The sequence below is a fragment of the Scomber japonicus genome, chromosome 8, assembly GCF_027409825.1.
Source record: "Scomber japonicus isolate fScoJap1 chromosome 8, fScoJap1.pri, whole genome shotgun sequence".
Classification (NCBI taxonomy): domain Eukaryota; kingdom Metazoa; phylum Chordata; class Actinopteri; order Scombriformes; family Scombridae; genus Scomber; species Scomber japonicus.
Genome location: NC_070585.1, coordinates 14,078,286 through 14,098,291, shown reverse-complemented (window position 1 = coordinate 14,098,291; position 20,006 = coordinate 14,078,286). Strand labels below are relative to the sequence as shown.

General features: G+C 39.5%; 1 protein-coding gene across 1 annotated transcript in view; it reads right to left on the bottom strand.

The window, feature by feature from the left end:
• Nucleotides 1-20,006, bottom strand: part of unc5a (unc-5 netrin receptor A) — a 224,078-nt gene that overhangs the window by 62,929 nt on the left and 141,143 nt on the right. Inside the window, exons 3-4 of the mRNA XM_053323557.1 lie at nucleotides 11,053-11,131; nucleotides 3,631-3,846 (exon numbers count right to left, since the gene is read on the bottom strand). Coding sequence (XP_053179532.1) covers nucleotides 3,631-3,846; nucleotides 11,053-11,131 — 295 coding nt within the window. The remainder of the gene's footprint in view (nucleotides 1-3,630; nucleotides 3,847-11,052; nucleotides 11,132-20,006) is intronic.

Sequence of the window (20,006 nt, the reverse complement as noted above, 5' to 3'; positions counted from 1 at the left end):
CCTGGAAACTTCTGCACTGAGATCAAAAGTTGATAAATTGTGAATTCAAATCATTGCTGCAGAAACTGGGTGCTCTCTCTTCTGGCTAGCATTTTTCATTTTCTATTTTTAGGTTCTTATTTTTAAGTTATAGTTACAGTAGTTACTTTTATGGTTTCAGACAACTCTTGTTGTTTTAAATATGTCATTTAGGTTGTTATACGGATTAAAAGCTTACGACATTATATTTGAAATTATATTCATGATCTTATAATCACATTGTTTAAGTTTAATTTTGTGGCCTATTTTGTGTCTTATGTTACTTGTCTACAGTATATCTCATTGTTATTGCATCCTAGCTTACCCCATACGCTTATTGAGATTTTTTTATGTCAATGAGGCTTACCTGGTACAACTAAAGTTAAATTAAAATACATAAAACTAACTTCACCTGATGTGTTCTAATTGACATTTAAAATATGTCTTAACTTGTTTAGGAAAATTCTCTTCTTTTGAAATCAATTACACAAATGTGGCACTAACAGTTGTACAGTTTTTCTTGATTTTTTAAGTCATGACTCTTCCAGTGACGACACTCTCTCTCTATATATATTTATTCATATAGTTCTAGCACTCAAGTCCCATAATATATAATATAAATAGTTCTAGCACTCAAGTCCCATAATTGTTGATGAACCGCTCATCTGTCAAAGGCTGAAGAGAGAGATTATCATGTTGAACAGAGGACAGTAGAACAAATGTGCCCACCATCTCCAGCAGTGACTCTTGACTCTGATGTGTCTACATTCCGTTTCCATTATTTTCTCTTTGGAATTAAGATCATTAACTCTATCCAAAGCTCGACTCTTCATTTACATAACAAAAGAAGAACGATCCTTGGTGAGAATCCCAATCAGCCTGAACAAGCCAGCCAATAAAACTAAGGCTGATATCTCAGTAGCTTTTTGACCGTTGATGGCTAGTCATACGAATGCCTAGTATTTAAATCTCTGTCTCTGTTTATGAAGAAAACAAACATGGATTCTGCTCAGGGCAAAGCTCAAGTGGAGAAAACCACTCTGGATCAGGTAGGAAATTTGTCAAAGTTCCTCTTAGAGAAATGGGCTATTTTGAGAAGGTGATTTTTCACTGTAACACGGAGTATAAATTGTCAATCAATTTTTGTCAACTTGGGTATATCTCAAAACTCCTCATTTCTCTCTCCCCAAGGCACGATGTTGATATCAGGCAGCTTCTGATGTGACAAAAGTCCTGGTTGCTTGGCAACAGGTACAAGTTTAAAGTCCAGTGTGACTGTGACGACCAGGGTGAGAGGACGGCCTGACAAGCCTGTATTGCACGCACGCACACACACAGCTCTTCTGTAGCTAGATATATGCTCCTCACATGTTTCTTGCAGGAAGGGGGGATTAGAGGGAACCATCAGTAAACTCCTCAGGGCAGTGCTGACATTAAACAGCAAAGTGTTTGAGAGATCGATGTGGGTACCTTAGAGCAGCCATACCTCTTGAAAACCACGTGCCCCTCATAACTGCGCAGCCCCACATGTGACACATTCATCATCAAAGGCAGGGGGACCACCAGAGTGATGTGGTGCGCTGCGAGGAGGCCTTGAAACTTCACAGGGTTTCTAAAGACGGAATCCTCGTTACTGCAGGGGTCTGTGGCACCCAGCACGACAGATTTGTTTCATAGACAAATAAATGCTGACTATAACGACTCATAACCACACGGCAAATGGTCCATCATCATTAAATGTTGGCAGAGTAACGTTGCATTGGTAATGTGATGTTCCCCATAAACTCTGCAGTTTATGGGGCACATCGTGTTCTTTTGCTATTGACAAAACACTATTCATATTCACCGTAACAAAGCTAGGCAGCCGACTCTACAATGTCACCCATTGTAGGCTGTGACATCCCACAAATAACATCATACAATGCAATACAGGAAAGCAAGAAAAAAAAAACAATAATTACCTATTAATATGTCAGGCTCTAAATTTGTTGCTCACCATCATTTGTAGCTAGTAGATTTATATCTGTTATCCAATCTGAGGACTGAGAACTTTTCATTTGTAGCAGTTCTCTCACCAACTTTATATTGAATAGGACAATGAGAAGCTGTCACAGTAGAACTGTTAATAAGACAACACAAAAAAGGGGATGATTTTGGGAATTGATCAAATTTTATCAGTTCTACCTCAGTGACTTCTTAATGATCTAAACCCACAGGCACTCCACAAGTTCATGTTCACTTTCTATTCTCAAGCAGAACAACAATAAACATTTCATAGACATTATCAAAAGAGAAAAATAACTCAAACATCCAAACATCCAACATTGCATCTGATACACCAGGTGATACAAATCAAACAGCTGAACAATGTGGGTGAGTGACAGCGAGGTTGTGACATGACATGCACAGAGTATTCAGCTTCTCTTCCACCTGTAGTCAATGTGCTCACAGAACAGTGAACAAGCTAGACTCTGGAAATACAGCAATATTCTAGTCACTTATAACTTGTGCTGTGGTGAAAAGGGAAAAGGAAAAAAAAGATGCCATACTGCAGAGAGCTGTAGCTTAAATCACTCACCATGCCTCAAAGTCACTTACACAGCAGAGAATTAAAACAACAAAAAAAAAAAAAATCCCGTGTTTTATTTTATTGGAGAAAACAGTGCAGGAACGGGAGAGGACAAGTCAGCACGCACATCGATCAAAGCCTCAGTGTGGGAGGATATTTGTGTTCATTCGTAAACCAGATCAGAAATGCTCACCTACCTAACTGTCAGGTTGAATCAACAGTTACCCCCATGACTGACAATTTTTGCCTACAATTGGTGAGCTGCTGCATATTAATTCCACACCCCAAAGACCAGATGGATAAAATGCTAGCACAGTGAGCTCTTTATCTAAAAACAAAGAAGTAAAGTGTTGTCATGATACATCCTGTTTACATTTCCCTTCAGATTTCCTTGCTTTAAACACCTTCTCACTGTGTTTCTCTGTGCAGACATTGATGGGTGTGTATTTTCTTGTTTTAGCTCTCGTGTTCATTATCCTGTTTTTTATGCACGTTTGTTATGTGGCTACAAATCTGAGAGTGCATTTTGCGAGTGCCTGTGTGTTCCCTCTCCCCAGAAAACCTGTCATTTCCACGTTTCTCATTCCTAATCAGTTGTCAGTCTGTGAATGGGGTGGTTTGAATTTGCAGATCGCTGCTGAATCACACCACATCAGTGTCATACATGTTTATGACACTGATGGCGGAGGCGGGGGATTGCAGCACATCAGAGAGAGAAAAACAAACAGGTCTCCAAGGTGATCGAGATTTTTTCTGAGACTGAAACCAATGTGCTTATTATGAGACTGGCAGACTAAATAGGAAGGAGTATGAGCCAAGAGCCTGATGGAGCACAGTAATCACTGGCAAATTGCGAACCTTAGTTTGAGCACGTAAACACTTTCCATAATGTATCTATGGAGTCGCTCATCTGTCACACATCTGTAACAAACAGCATCCAAAAACACTGCTCAAAAAACACTGAAAAATGCTCAGGAAGTGCCTGTCAAAATTAAATAGAGATGATTTATTTAGTTGGGAGACATATTGTTTTGTATATATACCTGTGGCTGGGTCGACAGTCCGTTCAATCAAGTGGTCATCCTGGTGAACCCATTCGCCATTGCACTTGAAGTAGATCTGCGTGGCCGGGGTGGAGCGACAAGTCAGAGTGACCGGCTTGTTTTTCACGATAAACTCGTCCTCCGGCTCCACCAGGAAGTGAGGTAACAGGTCCGAGAAGGCGGCAGGAAGTGTTGCTGTGGCGGCGTGCTCAGAACCTTGAGAGAGTAAAAAGACACACAGATTTTAGAGAGATGCCAAATTAAAAATTGTTTTCAAGTTGTCATGATGGCAGGAACTGAACCTTTTCTGCTCTACTGTTGTGACTGTTGTGAGTGAGAATGAAGCAGAAACCCAGATATCTAATGCAGAGATTTAGTGTCCTTGGTGAATTAAAACTCATACATATAAAAAGGCAGAAGACGACAGATGGACAAAGAGTGGAGAGAGTGAGAGAGAGATGTATGGAGGAGAGTTGGCAGTGACAGAGCTTGGCCTTGTGTGCTGGGTCGGAGGGGTAGTGAAGTCCACGTCTTTACTCCAGCTCTTAATCATGGCCCTTTAACATCACTGCTGATGGACCGGCAGCCATAAATCCTGTCGCAGCGACTAGGCCACTTCACAGTGTGTTATATGGCTTTTCAACCAGATCTCTAACTCTACCCACATTAAGCAAGACAAGGCAGGAGGTGGTTAGGTTAGAGATGACTGACAGCAAGACAGCCAGTTAACTCAAAATCACATCCTATATAAATGCCATTTTTATTCCTCCAAAAATATGAGACACATCGTGTGGAAGAAGAAAAGAGCAGACATCCACTGCACAGAGATACAGGAGCTGTCCTTCAGGGGTATGATGCTATGATTTACAGCAAAGTTTTACGCTTTCTCAAAAGTGTTCAACACAAACACTGAATGACAACGGAGCCTACAGCACATACATCCTTCCTGCATGAACACAGTTTCTCTCTCTCTAAACATATTAGTCTTGTAGTGAGAGATAGCAAGAGGACACAGAACAGAGTAGAAAGAGGGAAGTAACCTCTTTACACCGCCGACACTCAGGGGAGACCAGTAAATCCCAAAATAAAACCCCTTTAAAAGGAGCGTAATATTAATTTACTGCCCCGAATTCAATATGGCTGACAGAACAGACATTAACAACCTTACCCATCACTCCCTGTGCAGCAGGAGAGGATGGGAGTCCACATCTCTCATAATGAAACGGCAACACTCATGCTGACCTTTCTCTCCTCTCTTTCTCTCCTCCCTCACCCATCCTTTGTTCATCCTTGCAGCTTGCTGATGCCTGGGTCAGGGATAATATTACGTTGCGTCATAAACACCATCTTTGGATAAAGACATTATCTGTCAGTCCCCCTCCCACTACACATTGTATTAATGTCTCTCTTTCTTCTCCGTTTTTTGCCGTTACCCTTGTGTGCTCAGTTTCTAATTTATCAGAATGAGATACAATGAAGCAAGCCACTGCTGCTGCTGCAGCTGAACCCCATTAATGTTTCGTGTACATGTTTAACTCTTAATGAAAACTAAATGTTCTGTATCCAATGAAGGACATACATCACTGGCTGACACTTTGCGTTTTTTCCTCATTTTCCCTTATTGCAACACATTTGCAGAGAAGAAAATGTCATTAACATGGCAGCTCCCAATTCATGACAACACAACCGCCAGACATTATTTACTATGTATGCGAGTGTGTGTTTCTCGTCTCATGGTGTCGAGGAAAAGGCCACAGTTCATCATGAATAGTGGGCATAATTGCTCTAACGGAGAGCTAAAACTTCGCTAATAAACAGTGTGGGACCAGTAGGTCAGATTGTTTGAAAGTGTGTTGGTCCTAATGACAGCCGCTTCTTCTAATGGGCTGGCTTCCAGCTTTGTGACCAAGGCCATTAGCCGGTTGGGCTGACCCTCTGTACTCCCTGCAGACTGAAGACAGCTCACTAAAACAGTGGGTGAGACTCACCTCACACCTGCCAGGTTAATCATCTCATAGAGGACAGATGATGTTGAAACAGAGAGCGAAAGCAAAGCCATCTGAGACGCTGACGAGTCATGAGAATAGCTAGATGAACGCCTCATGTAGTTAACTCACTGCCCGCTGCTGATTTACAGAGGATCACATTCAGCGTGAACTCTCAACTTCTGATGATGTTTCCAATTTGTGTTTGTGTGTGCGTGCTTGTGTGTGTCACAAGGGGTGGAGGTTAGTCTTCCATTTTAGTACATGCACTTCAGGTTAATGAGGTTAAACACGTAATTTCTTTAGAGAAGTAAATTGTCATTTTATAGGAGGGCATTCTAGTCACGCACTTCTTTATATCAAACCCATAATGGAGGGCTGATGCGTAGTAAATTGGCTTGGATTATTGTCACGAAACAATGTACTTCAAAGTCAATGCACACACACACACACCACACACCACACACCACACACACACACACAAACACACACACAGAGAGAGGGAGTATCAGCCACTTAACAGACTCCTTGCGGGTCAATGCACAAATCAAATAGACATACAGCAGCACTATAGGCACTGCATTAGATTCCACTGAATGTGATTGGTTAAAGAGGAATTAATTGTCAAATGCATCCAAGTCATTGCCAGATTGCTGTTTGTGTGTGTAAAAAACAAACAGGGCGTTAAATGTCTCCCTTGTTGATCATAGATCCAATGAAGATTTAATTCATAGATTACACTGGGTGTGTTACTGTGACCCAATATCCATTACATAGGTCTATAGCCATCAGCAGAGTTTCACACATTTTCATAAACAGAAACAAGAATAATTTGAATTCTTTCTTCAAAAGAAAATGTATTTGGCTGTGACCCGATATCTGTCTGCAGCTGCCTTTCTCTTGAGAGACAATTCAACTGACCTCAAATACACAGAAACACACACACACACACAATCGCAACAAGGGTGCACCAGCTGCCAGTGTGCTGAGCCATGATGTCCAGGGCAGATTTCCTACTGCACACAGACCCCAGTGTCTCATCTGTCCAGCTGACCATGTCAACTCCCAAGTCAGGCAGCGACCAAGTACACAAGAGGAGGAGATGGTAAAGTGGTAATGCTACTGTCAAAAAAGGCTTCAAAATATATTCGAAAATCCAGAGACATTCGTTCCTGTAATTGCTGTAACTATACACGTACACACCACTGCATTCTAAAGAAGCAAGCAGGATTAGATTTTCACATGTGTTACAGGTTTATAAACATATTTTATTACCATCTATCTCCAATATTTTATAATGATTTTTACTTTTGGGTCGCTTACCGTATCACTTTTTGAGTGTCTTTATATATTTTTTGGATATGGACAAATCTCAAGTCTAATATTGAAATGAAATGCTTTCCATCTTCTATCCTCACTTCTCCTCTGCTAGTGTCAGTGTTCCATGAACTGTCGACTTGTGTTATCACCGCTTGTAAAATAAGCATTTATTTTTTAATTTCAGTCCTTATTATCTACTTGGAGAACAGAATTGCTGAATGCAACGCAGTATGAGGATGTCAGCAGGGAGAAAACCGTAGCTGGAGAGAAAATAACCCTCTTTTGTGTTTCTCCCTCATGGCACCAACACATCGTGTGCCCTTTGGAGCCAATTACAATTTTTTTTTTTTTTTTTTTTTACAACGTCATGTCCCCGAAGGAAAGCATCATTGAGCAATCACTGGGCATAATTTACATCACAGTGATGAACAGCAGCTATAACAAGTGTTTTATGACACCATCAGCGCCTTACAATGTCCTCTGAAATTAATTCAATTAAAATTACTATCCAGAATATTAAACCATTTCATGTTTAGCCAGCGTTAACAACAAAGCCGATATCAAATTTGTCACAACCATGTTGTTGGTTGATGTTTTTCTTTGGAGTGCTTCAGCATGCACAAGTGCCTTCTGGTTGTTGAGTATCTTTCTAGAGTAATCACTGTAAATATTGTTCCATACATCAGGGCTCTGGGAACACAAACGTTGTTCATGTATAGTCAGAAATGCTATAAATAAGCCTCTGACAACATTAACATTAAGAGTGATCAAACACAGGCAAAGAAACATAAATGGGATGTGTTAAAAAAAAAAAAAGAAGAAAAATCCAAGACGGGCCGATCCACCATCATATATAATCTGGAGCACGGCTGATTGATGCACGTTTGTCCCCTGATGACAAATATTTACTCCTCTACCTGTCTTGGATTCAGAAACATTTTTCAATGCGACAACCATGCTTCAACAAGCACTCCTTCAACCACACACACTCCGTCAAACATACTGTACACACACTTACACATTCAGGAAGCTGAAATGCACACACAAGAAGCTAATAAAAACCAGACAAAAAAAACAAAAAAACCCAAGCATGTATGCAAAATATAGACTGCATACAATAAACAGCTTTGTCTTTCAATCAGTGAGAAATGCAGAATTATGCATGCAAATAAAAATACAGAATTTCTAAAAACACCTATGAATTCAGATAGTGTACCACTGCAATAACTCTTGTCATTAACGTTGGCCTGGAAACAATCAATCACCTGCAGTGAAAATTCACTTGAATGGACACGGCTGAGATGCATTAAATAAACATGCAGGAAAGATGGCATCCATAGCAACCTTAACTTCATCACATCACGTTTGTATCCATGGTGTAGGGAGGTGGAGAGATTTAAAAAAAAAACAAAAAAAACTAAAAACAGGAATTGAAGGACAGAAGGGGAGGAGGGGAGGAGGAGAGTGAATATGTAAATCATTCTCACACATGCCACATGTGATGTTATTACAATCTTCTTACATTTAAATGAATAGAAAATTGGCTGCTAAGCATGTACATCGATGCAGGGCTGTACATCTGTGCGCATACATTAACTCAAGCAACTAATAACACGCTGCCTACAGTGTACCCCGATGAGAATATTTCCATGAAAAATGTGCTCAGGAGGCTTGGGTCACATTGTCAACTTTGAGAATTGCCATCAAAAGCTGGAGACATGAATCATCTCTACTCAAACAGACAGCATTTAAATGGTGTTTTTTAAAATGTCATTAAACACCACAAACGAAAAAAAAGTTGTGTTGTTAGTTGTGTACATATAGCGCGCAGCAACACTATTAATGAGCCTTACACCTTTGAACATGAGCAAACACATCTGCTTATTCCGGTGTACTGATTCCTATTTATTAATTTTTCCTGTCATCTATTTGAAGTAACACCTCAGCAGGGGGGTCCAAGCAGGGAAGCAACTGTGCGTCGTCTACCTTTGCCACCGGCGCTGACACTCCCCGACACCTTTGCTTTGTTCGCCTTTCAAGGTGACAGTGTCTTGAAAGGCAAATTTGCTTCGAAACCTACAAGACCATTTAAAATTTCTGTCAATGCAAGTGTACTGACATTTTGAGCTGTGTGTAAGCGAGAGCGCCTGTGAGTGTCTGAGCAAATGTGTGTATTTGTGCAAATGTGTGTGGATAAATGGCTGAATGTGATGCTTAACAAGATCAACAGCTGGGAGTGTACATAACATCGAGAGTGCTAACACAAGATAAATTTATCTTTTCTTTCTAGAGTTACATGGTGAAACTGGTGATTCAGAAACTGCATTCCTATTCTTAGAAGCATCATTAAAAGTGTGCGGACTAAGAAACTCCAGATTGAAAGAAAATATCCATATTCATCACTCAAGTGCCACAGCTGATGCTTTTCATTCCCATTCATTTCCAGATGTTTCAACGGACACACCACTTTCATGGCTAAATCATCCTCTCAAACTACATTTTCTATATCAGGGGTTTAATCATTGGCTGCATCTCGCCAGTAAACTTTGAATAACTCAGTGACTTACACTGACTTTGGGTCTTTTACACATGTTACATATGTGCCATCCTCTTTAAATAATTTTTTTTTATGGCTTTGAAAATTAAGTATGAGACCATTTAGCTGTTTTGTGAAACAAAAATAACCCCTTTTGATCAAGGTCTTCTATTTGATAGCATCTCCTCAAGAGATGAAGAGATTAGTTTCTACTGAAAATACATAATTCACACCCAGAGGATGGCAAAGATCAAGTTGCATCATTAGTTCAAAATTTGCTCCTCTTTGAGTATTTGCGTCTGAAATTATTTCTAGTCTTCAACACAGCATGTTGAGCAAAGGGAAAATCATTGACACAAAAACTTACTTAAGATCTTAGCTGTGTAAAGCCTGCAGAGGTCCTTAAAATGAATCCATCTGAAAAGGCCACTGAATATTTTTTATGAAATTCACAAAGCACAGTGACAGAAAAAAGTAATACTGTAAAAATTGCGTTTGAGTACTGTAAAGGCAGCTCATACACTTGATAGATTTAGCTCAGTTTAGGGGAAGATTCAAAACGCCTTGCTGTAGCAAAAACTCTGGATGTAAATGCCTGAGATTCTTCAAAGCCTCACCTGTTTGGCATTTCAGCACATGATGCTTTTCAAAAGAGCCACGGAGATTTAAACACATTTTGACTTAATAACTACACACAATCCACAAAGGAATTGAGGCTGTCAGGAGGTGCAGAATCAGTCGCACTCTTTGCCATCCAAGGCACGCACATGCTCATGGATTTGTTGTCCCCTTACGCTTAGCCGGAAACGAGGTTATCCACAAGCAAGTTGATTACAGAAGTCGGTGCCAGCATGGGAAGAAACAGAAACGCAGACAGAGAGGGGAAGGAGACATTCTTAAATCTTTGAAATGGGTGTTAGGAAATAATGGGAGGAAGGAGGAAGGAAAAGACAAGAGACAATTTAGATTACCAAGTTAATCCTTTAATTACCGGATATGCCTACAGCTAAAATGAGACGTTTCACACACTGCATTTTACAACTGTGGAACAATTTCAACTGCAGAGTGAGGCAGACTACCATAATGATCAAGAGCCATAAACCTTAAAATAATGGAATGTCAGTATCGTCGGTAATCTATATTGTTTATGATGCTGGGAAGAATTGAACAGAACAATACAACTTGCAATTCAGAGCTGAAATGAAACACGCTCCATATCCCATTTCTCATATTACAAACATTGTTTCTTTGAGAGCTTTACAATTAGATAAAACATGTTCCCGTTCAGCCGGGCTCACAGCACATAATAGTGCCAAACCTCCTCACAGAAAATATGCTACCAGTTTAGAGACCGTCCAATATAAACAGGTTCAATTTGGCAAAATGACAAAAACAGCAAAGAGCGGGTATATAAATGCTGATGTTGGAAAAGTTATTCAATCTGCTGCAAACCCTTTTGACACATACCGATGTCAACGTGAAGCCCCTTGCGACACTTGTCAACTACGTAAACCTGCCTTTTCCTGTCTCTTTCTCCCTCCTCCTCCTCCTCCTCCTCCTCCTCCTCGTCTCATCACTTACCCTCCTCCCAGTAAAGATCTGGGTAGAAAGAAATGGGGGATGACTCGCACTCTCTAATTAGTGTGACAGAGCATGGAGGCTCCTCAGAATCAGACAGAGAATTAGAACAACACAAAGATATGATCCATAACAAGACTGAGATAAAGCATCACCTGTTCAACACCAATTACTGAAACACAATGCCAGCACCAACTTTCCAATTTAACAAGCCGCCAGCTCTTACTGTAGCAGCGACACACCATGCTCACTTACAGTATGTTGTACAGACAGTGAAAACACATGCTTAAGTACGGAGGGGAAATCTCACCGGTAAAGGATTCGATTATGCAGACTAATTAAGCCAATTTCTTAACAAGACTAAGACCCATTTACAACTGGCATTACAATGTGATCCGTATCTGGTTACTTTATCTGGAGGATCAACACGTTAATGCAAAGTATTAATGTGATGTGATAAGTCAGATCACACCTGCATGTGGTCAACAAGTCTATCAGCTTTACCGAACTAATTTGCACACCTAGATCTACCTAACTATATAGACAGTACGGTATTGTAAGGTCATTTAAGGTAGTGTTAAAAACAGGATTGTTCATGCTAAGTCATTTTGGGTGAGGCGTTAGGAAACAGAAAACCAGCCTGACTCTTGGCCGGCTGGCTTGGATATCAGTCTCTGTAGAACGAGGAGGGAGAGATGGTTGAAAGATAGACCACTATGTGCCAAGACTTTCACAATGTCATAAAAACAGGAAATGTTTGTGTTCTGATGGATGACGACTTATCTATGTATAAATATGAGATGTACAATGGATTTCTTGGGTTCATTGCAATAAACCAATTCTATAAGTCTGATGTTTAACCCTCAGAGACACAGAGATAACAAAGCTCTTAATACCGGGTGTGACCAAAAAGGGCTGTAGATCAGATGTCATTATTGTGTCCAGATAACATGTTAAAGGACTAGTGTGTTGGATTTAGTGTCAAAAAGCAGCTGCCTTACACCACATCCTGACATACAGCGGTCCAGCGATCACTCCCACCCCTCAAAAAAAAATTGCTCGCTCTGTCTCTATCTGGACAAAATTTCGCCACTGTGTCCCGCCCCTAAACAACCCTTATTGGTTGAAATGTACACGCTGCTTCCTGTTGACAAGCTAGCTAGCAGAGAGAGAACCGAGAGAACAGAGAACAGCAAGCATGAACGATATACTTGTGATAAAATCGTCACGCTGCATATCAGGACAGTTTCGCACGAGATTTCGTCGCCGGTTCACTCGCTCGCTGTATGTCAGGATGCGGTGTTACTCTACAAGGACAGCAAATCTGAGGAATCACCTGCCAACTCTACAGCCTTGTCTGCTAACTTGTCTGTGCACTGCAATCTCAAGACACACAGTGCAATTGTATGAAATCAAAAAAAAAAAGAAAACTATACTGAACTGTAAGACACACTTTAACCATTGACAGATGGACATTGCTTGCTACATGCTAATGACAGTCATGGTAGTTTGTATCGTTGTTGTATCAATTGTATCAAATTGGGACAAATTAATTTAGTTGGAACTTCACTTTTTGAAAAAGAGACACAGGGGTTCTGGGTTAGTTTACAATACTGACCATCTTATTAACCAAAATGTGCTAATTAGCACTAAACACAAAGAACAGCTGAAGACGATGGGAATGGCATTCATTTTGAGGATCTGTAGTCATAAACCAAAATATTGGAGAAATGAAAACTGATGGCGGTATTAGAAAAACAGTCAAAGGATCACTAATGTCAGTATGACTCATCCTCCGAGCACCATGAATTTCTGAACCAAATTTCATGCTGATCTGTCGTATCTCCCAAATACAATATCCAAAACATCAATCTCAGAGTAGCACAGGAGGAAATGTCAGTGGAATTCATTCTCTGGAGACCATGAACATGAGAATTTCATGTCAATCCATCCAATATCTCTTGATATATTTCAATCTGGACCAAAAACGGTGGATCCACTGACATTGCTATCCCTCTATCATGGCTACAAAATTGTTTTTGCTCACTTAATGAGCCATGAAACTACATAAATATGTAAAGTAATTTCTTCTTCTTACATTCTTTATTTTCTACATCCTCAGTGTTCCAAAGGCTTACATCAAACGCCAACTCTTGCCTCTATAATCCCTGCATATGAGGAGAATATTAAATGCTGCAACTGTAAGAAATGCAGACATGTGGCAGCAGCATTATCAAAAGACAAATGCTTTTACCACAATGTCACATGTTCACAAGTGGCAAAGACATGGATTCCAGAGGCTCCGGACCTGAAAGAGAAATATAACTCAGCATTATGTAGATAAGTGTAAACCTGTCTAGAAATGAAAGACAGAGCTGGTTATCTGATATGACTTTCCCTCCGAAGCAAACCAAAGCACATCTGAACTCTACGTGTGTTTAGGGTATCAGTCGAAGGCAGACGCAGTGAGCAGAGGGGAAAACTCATTTCAACCTGAACAGTTTTCTGATTATTCTCTCCAATTTCTTCTTTTTTTTCCCTCAGCTCCCTCTAGTTCTCCTGACATCACAACCAAAAGCAAAGACACATTGGCGCCTGTGCTTTAGCTATGCATGAATACAAATCGGTTTTGAAGGAAGCACATCTTTTGATTACTCAAAACACACCACCTCCTCCATTTCAGGTTCATTTACCTAAAAAAAGAAATTTGAGTTTTCCAAGCCAATTTAAGGAAGTAAAATTACATATGAAGCACCAACTTTGGTGAATAAAAATAAAACCCTGCAGCCACAAGTAAGATTCACACCCGCTAATGCAAAACAACAACTCTGATCCGGATAATGTCCCGTCAAAATCCCAGTGACGGCAGCTACTTCAACAGCTTAGCCTTCTCACTTTAATGAATATTATCCTCTTTGAGGGTGACTCATGTAACGTGGCCTTTATCTGTGCATTGGTAATCACTTCTGTAATCTGTACATGACTCCTCACCTTGTCTTGAACATCAAGAGTGATAAAAAATAAATAGTACCCCTCGAACATACATCTCCGTGCACTGATGACTGAATAATAATAATGATGCAGGCTAGTGTGCAGTCACCGCTGACGTCAATGAGGTGAAAATGGGGAAAATTACACATTAGGTAAAAAGAAGACTATGCTGCTCACCGAGAGACCTAAATAAAATAAAACAACCTCCTGCTAAAATGGAGCTGATGTTTCTTGCTTTTCTTTCTCCCAGACAGCCTAATTTCTTGTGCTTTAACAACACTGAGGGTGATATACAAGGGGGAGGAGGAAGAGATGGCACCACACTGGAGCACAGTGCTTGTTCTGCCTTAACCCTGCAGATCAGATGTAACGTTATAGGCTTTAAGCTACTTTACACTCTGACTACTGATGCCTACACAATGTAATTCCCCACACCTGTGACAGACAACTCCCAACACTTTCTAACTGTAGTCGTGACTAAATGAAGGCATTGTTTCATTTCAATATATATATATATATACACACTTTTAATATTCCTTTGAGGGGATACAAAAATGTATTTAACACATTTAACTGATAATATTTAAGAACAGATATAACCCTGTGGTAACATTTAAATTAACAATGAGTGGGTTTGTCTCTCAGTACTTTCTAACTTCCCTCCCTGTTTGTCACATTTAGCCCCAAGTTCATTTCTTTCTACTGAAGATGTACATTTTTAAAAACAAATACATACTCACTGATTTCCAAAGCAACAGCTGGACATTTAAACATAAGTAAAATAATGTTGCAAAACATATTCATGCAATGCTGGCTGATAAAGATTAGTTTTCAGAATGATCAGCAAAATAATAACAGCGATTAAATAATTGAAAAATTGGGTTTCTGTGTTTTGTGTTTGGCACCATCAGTTTTCTGACTTTACTAAGGTTCAGGATGTCCTATCAACATGTTTCTTATAAATCTGAAACCTGTTCGTTCATATAAAACCTCTGTATATAGAAATGAACATTACATTTACATTTTTACAGTTTTCCATAAAAGCTCTCATAGAGCATGTGTAGTACTACCTACATTAAAAATGATTGCATTTCTGAATAGCTGAATATTTCTGTATGATATGCCTAGAAGACACATTTAATGATTATGCCATGAGCCTATGAATGATAAATTAAAAACTGAAAAGGTTAATAGTCTTTGGACCACAGAGGAACAAATTGCATCTGGTTGTGGCTGCACAGGTAAAGCTCTAAAGTAGGGTTAGGGTCAGGGTTAGGTCAATTGTTGGTTTTACTTTTTTCATGGAGTGACAATAAAAAATATAGAATGTGACAGATTTGATACATAAGTAAAACTAGCAATACCACAATGATTACAATATTTGTCAAATGTAAAAATAATCATTCTGTACAATGCTCCTGTTTGTGCTGTTAAATGATTGATATAACATACAAGCAGCATTGTGTCTGAACCAGGTGGTGCTACAGCTTATATATTATATGAGTTATTAGTAGTATTTCTTAGAGACAGTGCATATTAATAAACAAACATTAAATATGCCAGAATGAATCCAAAGGCTAGTTTCCATCCATTTTCCCTGGCCAGGTGTAAGTTGGCAGCCTAAAGTCAAGAAACAATAGTTGTAGATATTTCAAGTACAATAAATGCAAAAACACAGAAAGACATAACCAGAAAATAATAAAAGCAGGGCAAACTTCAGTTCAACACAGCAAGAAATAAACTGTTACAGAACAGCTGATTACCTTATATACTTTTAGGTAGCTGGAACTATAGCAATGATTTTCAGCCACCATAATGTTATTTGAATCGGTGTACTTAGTTACTTTCCACCACTCATATGGACAAGAGGCTGCTTGTGTCTAAGCTAAACAAGCAGCACACAGCGATCCTCCCCCTGTGCCGTTACAGCCACTGATGATCTTCTGACAGATGATGTGATGAGGTGGGACAGCACCGCTACGCTGCTAATAACACCTTGCCACAAATAAGGGCTGGAGACGTGAACCGTCTGATAACGAGGGAGCTGCACTCGCTGCTGGGAATTTTAGTCTTCATGTCCTTTCATTTTCTTCTATACAATCTAACTTACTTTTGTTTTCAGAATTTAAACAATCACCTTTTCAAAATATATATAAAATGATCCGTGGTTAACAGGCATATACATAAATATGAAATATGTCTATGTTTGCCTCTTGTGATCCATCCACCCTGACCTCCTTCCTACATGGACTTTGACCAAACTGTATATAATAGTCACCTGCGTTTCTCCTTTGGGGCACTTACAGTACAACACAGTCTTCAGTAAGGTTTGTAACACAGGGCTAGCAGAAGCAGGCTCAGCTGACACTGAGGGAAATTGAATTTATCAACACAATGGTCAGCTTCTTTTTTTTCTCGCACTCACATCTGCAGAGAGGTTACGGCTTTATGCACAATACACAAATTCCTCAAACTGTCCTTGAGATCCTCCTATTGAGGCTTGTGCTGTTCAATCTGTCATCTATGTATTGTGAGTGCCTTAAAAAAACACTATGAGGACAAATCATCATGTTTGCTTTGTTATTATAGTGTACATGTAGAACACGGTAGACCTTTCTCCTGAGCTTCCCCTCAACAATAGCCGGTCGGGGTTTTTCCTCCCTGCCTTCCTAAATCCATAAAAAGCCTTGATGGCCACGCTCTACATTACAGAGACAGAAATGGCTTCCACATCCAACTCAATAATGCGCATGAACAATAGCAAAGCATTAGGCGAATGGCAATAAATATCTGAAAAGTGGCACTTTGCTCCTGGAAAATATACCAATAGGATTCAAGCTATCAGTCTAGTGAAGGCATCTTATTAGGGCTGTCTACCAAAGCCTATAGTGTGAAGAACAGAGGGAAGTGCTTTAACGGCAAGAGTGATCATTATCTAAATTAATAAAAAATGCTTTTTATGAATTGAATCACCTTGTTCTTTCCTGTATGCATTTTAAAAAAGAGTCCTAGTGACTAACAGCAATTAGGGCTTTTCTTGTTTGACTGTAAAACTACCAGGAAAATGGGAGTCTCGAACTGTAGGTTCACTCTGAGAGTGTTTAAATGTCATTTGGATAATGGAGTGATATTCAAGGTTTTTTTTGGGAACTGCTTTGAAATGCAAGGCAGATACCGACCCTGAAAGGCCATGTACTGAGGAAACACCTGATGAATTTGGTTTAAAAGGCAATTCAGAATTTGAACATAGGAAATGTTCGTCATAGTAAATTTAGCATGACAGGCATCATTTCGCTTTGATTTGTCTGTCTGTATAATGGATCACTTCCTCCTATAGAGCTGGACAAGATGTAACATCAAGCAACCACTTCACCACACATCAGACAAGATGTGGGCGGACCACTGTCAGTGGAATAATTATGTAGCAGCATTCATGCAAATGTACCAAAGTAGTGAACTGAGCTTAGTCCTGCTACTAAGGTTGCCCAACAAGATCTAACTTATTAATCTCCCAGTCAAATAATCAACATGACTCAAGTATACACAGAACAATATAGGGTAAAACTGGAGAAACATGTTTAACAAGTGTAGTTCAATCTTAAGAAAAGTGTGAATGCATTTTCAGCATCTCAAAGAACAGTGTGAATTCACATAAAAATAATGCATCTTAACAGATATAGCAGACAAAGGACAGAATGAGAAAATAAATCAATAAAAGTAACATATTAAAAGCAACAGCTGAACTACAATGAGTGTAGTTAAGGGGTTGTTATTTTGAATCTATTACTATACACCTGTACAGGGCCTGAAGAGTGTGTACGTCTGCTCTTAGAGGAACAAATATCAAATTTTGTTTTTCTATTTCAGTTGAGACTGGGGACAGTTTCAGAAATTCAGTTTTAATCGTGCAGTCAAGTGCTCGTGTTAAATATTGTTAGTAAAAAACACATTTATTAAAAAGAACTACTCAGTAAACAGAGATTCTTTTAGAAATGTTCTGAGTTGTGTAGAGCCAGCAGCCCAGATATGGTGCAACACCATGGGCCATATATAACTCAGATAGAGGATGTATGTGCAGATGTTGCGACTGACGTGTTACCGTGTGTTAGTATCAATACACACTGCATGCAAATTACGTTGAGCTAAAGAGATTACAAATATCATGATAAATCCGTCTATTTATATTGCACACTGAATACATTGATTAAAATTGCAAAATAAAGATATTCCAGACAGATTTCTGTTTCATTGACAGCTCTTTCATGCTATTTTCAATCCTCTGTATGACTGAATTGTTTAAGTGCTTGTCACTGTGTTTCAGAAGATAAAATGCTGATTATATCTACTGTTCTTAGATTTAGTATCAGAGGCACTTAAATTTGGAGGGAAAAAACTAATGATGAAATCTGACTGATGAAAAAATACTGCGATATGATCTATTCAATACTTTAACTCTGTAATTAAATCCACATTGTAATGAAGTACTCTTATGCTAGTCTGTATACTTGTCTATACATGTTAAGGGTAAATGGTGAGGGATCAACTGTACACAAACTGTGCAAGTAGAGACTATTATAAGCATTATCATTAGTGTCATTATTATAGAACTAGTCATTTTGAAAATTAGTAACTTGTTGTCAAAACTGAAGCTCCTCAAAGGATATAATGAATCTTTAAAGGGATTTTTATAAAATTCAAATCATATTGATTCATTTTTCCCGTTACAGATTATTTTCTAGAGCAAATGGAAAGACAGTGGGACTGTGGGGTAATTTCCTATATTACAGAGCTCTCAAAACACACACACTACACTAACCACAACACACACTCCTCACCCATTCCTCTTTGTTCCATTTTGATGAAATTATAGCCTGCCACTGTACATAATAATATACAAAGTCATGCACAAGAAGCATTAAACCTAAATGGAGATGAGACTGTATACATCAGTAAGACACACAGGCTTTATTATTAATATATCTACACAGCCACTAATAAATCAACATCATATCTGTGCCACAAGAACCTCATGTAAGTGACACATCCAGCCTGACGCTGAGACTGAACATCAGTACAGCGACCACCCGGCTGGTCCCTGCAGTTATTTCCTGGAAGTGCTGCAGGTGGATGTTATGAATGTTTGTTATTGTGTAAAACAGCCTTTTGTTCAGATCTCTGTCCGGTGGCAACCTAACACCCCCCCACCAAACCCTTCAACCCCTCTAGTGGAAAGACAGATTGCCTCTTTTTCTATCACCTATGCTGGGGCTGGGCCCATGACACCTGCTAGACGAGCACAGTTTAGTGCTTTCCCTGTCAGCTAACGTATGGGACTATTGATGTGCTGCGACTGGGCCGGGCTGATCCTACCCAACACGCATTAGGGCCAGCTGTTGTGCCTCATCTGTCTCTGTGTGTGCCCTGATAGCCGCAGACAGTAAACACAGGCTGCTCCAAACATAACGCCCCATCTACCTTCACCCTGCGTCCCGCTGCTCACAATACCCTCATTTCCCGGCCCCTCACTGAATGACTGTAGAAGTGCCAGCGTTAATTGAGTCCAAGAATGTGGCTGATGGGGAAAAAGTTGATTTGTTGCAAGTACAGTAATTGCAGTCTTGATTACACCCGTCTGAGAAGCTAATTCTAGGATTTAAGATTCAGTGACTTAATAGAATGGTATGTATGGTCACAGCCCGAGGAGTTAGCAATTCCTACATAAACACGACAAATTACGGTACATGCTGCTGTGTTTGACACTGATGATTAAGGTTAAGGAATTCAATGATGATTACGGTAAACACATGAAAACAAACAAAAGGACATTTGTAAATAATGTGAAAGCCAATCGAGACTCATCAAGTAATCAGCTGGAAAAAAAAAAATTCAATATGACACATTTCCAGCGTCCTCAGAGACTCTTCCTACCCTGTTGAGAAAAGATGAGGGAGACGCCCTTTTCAAAG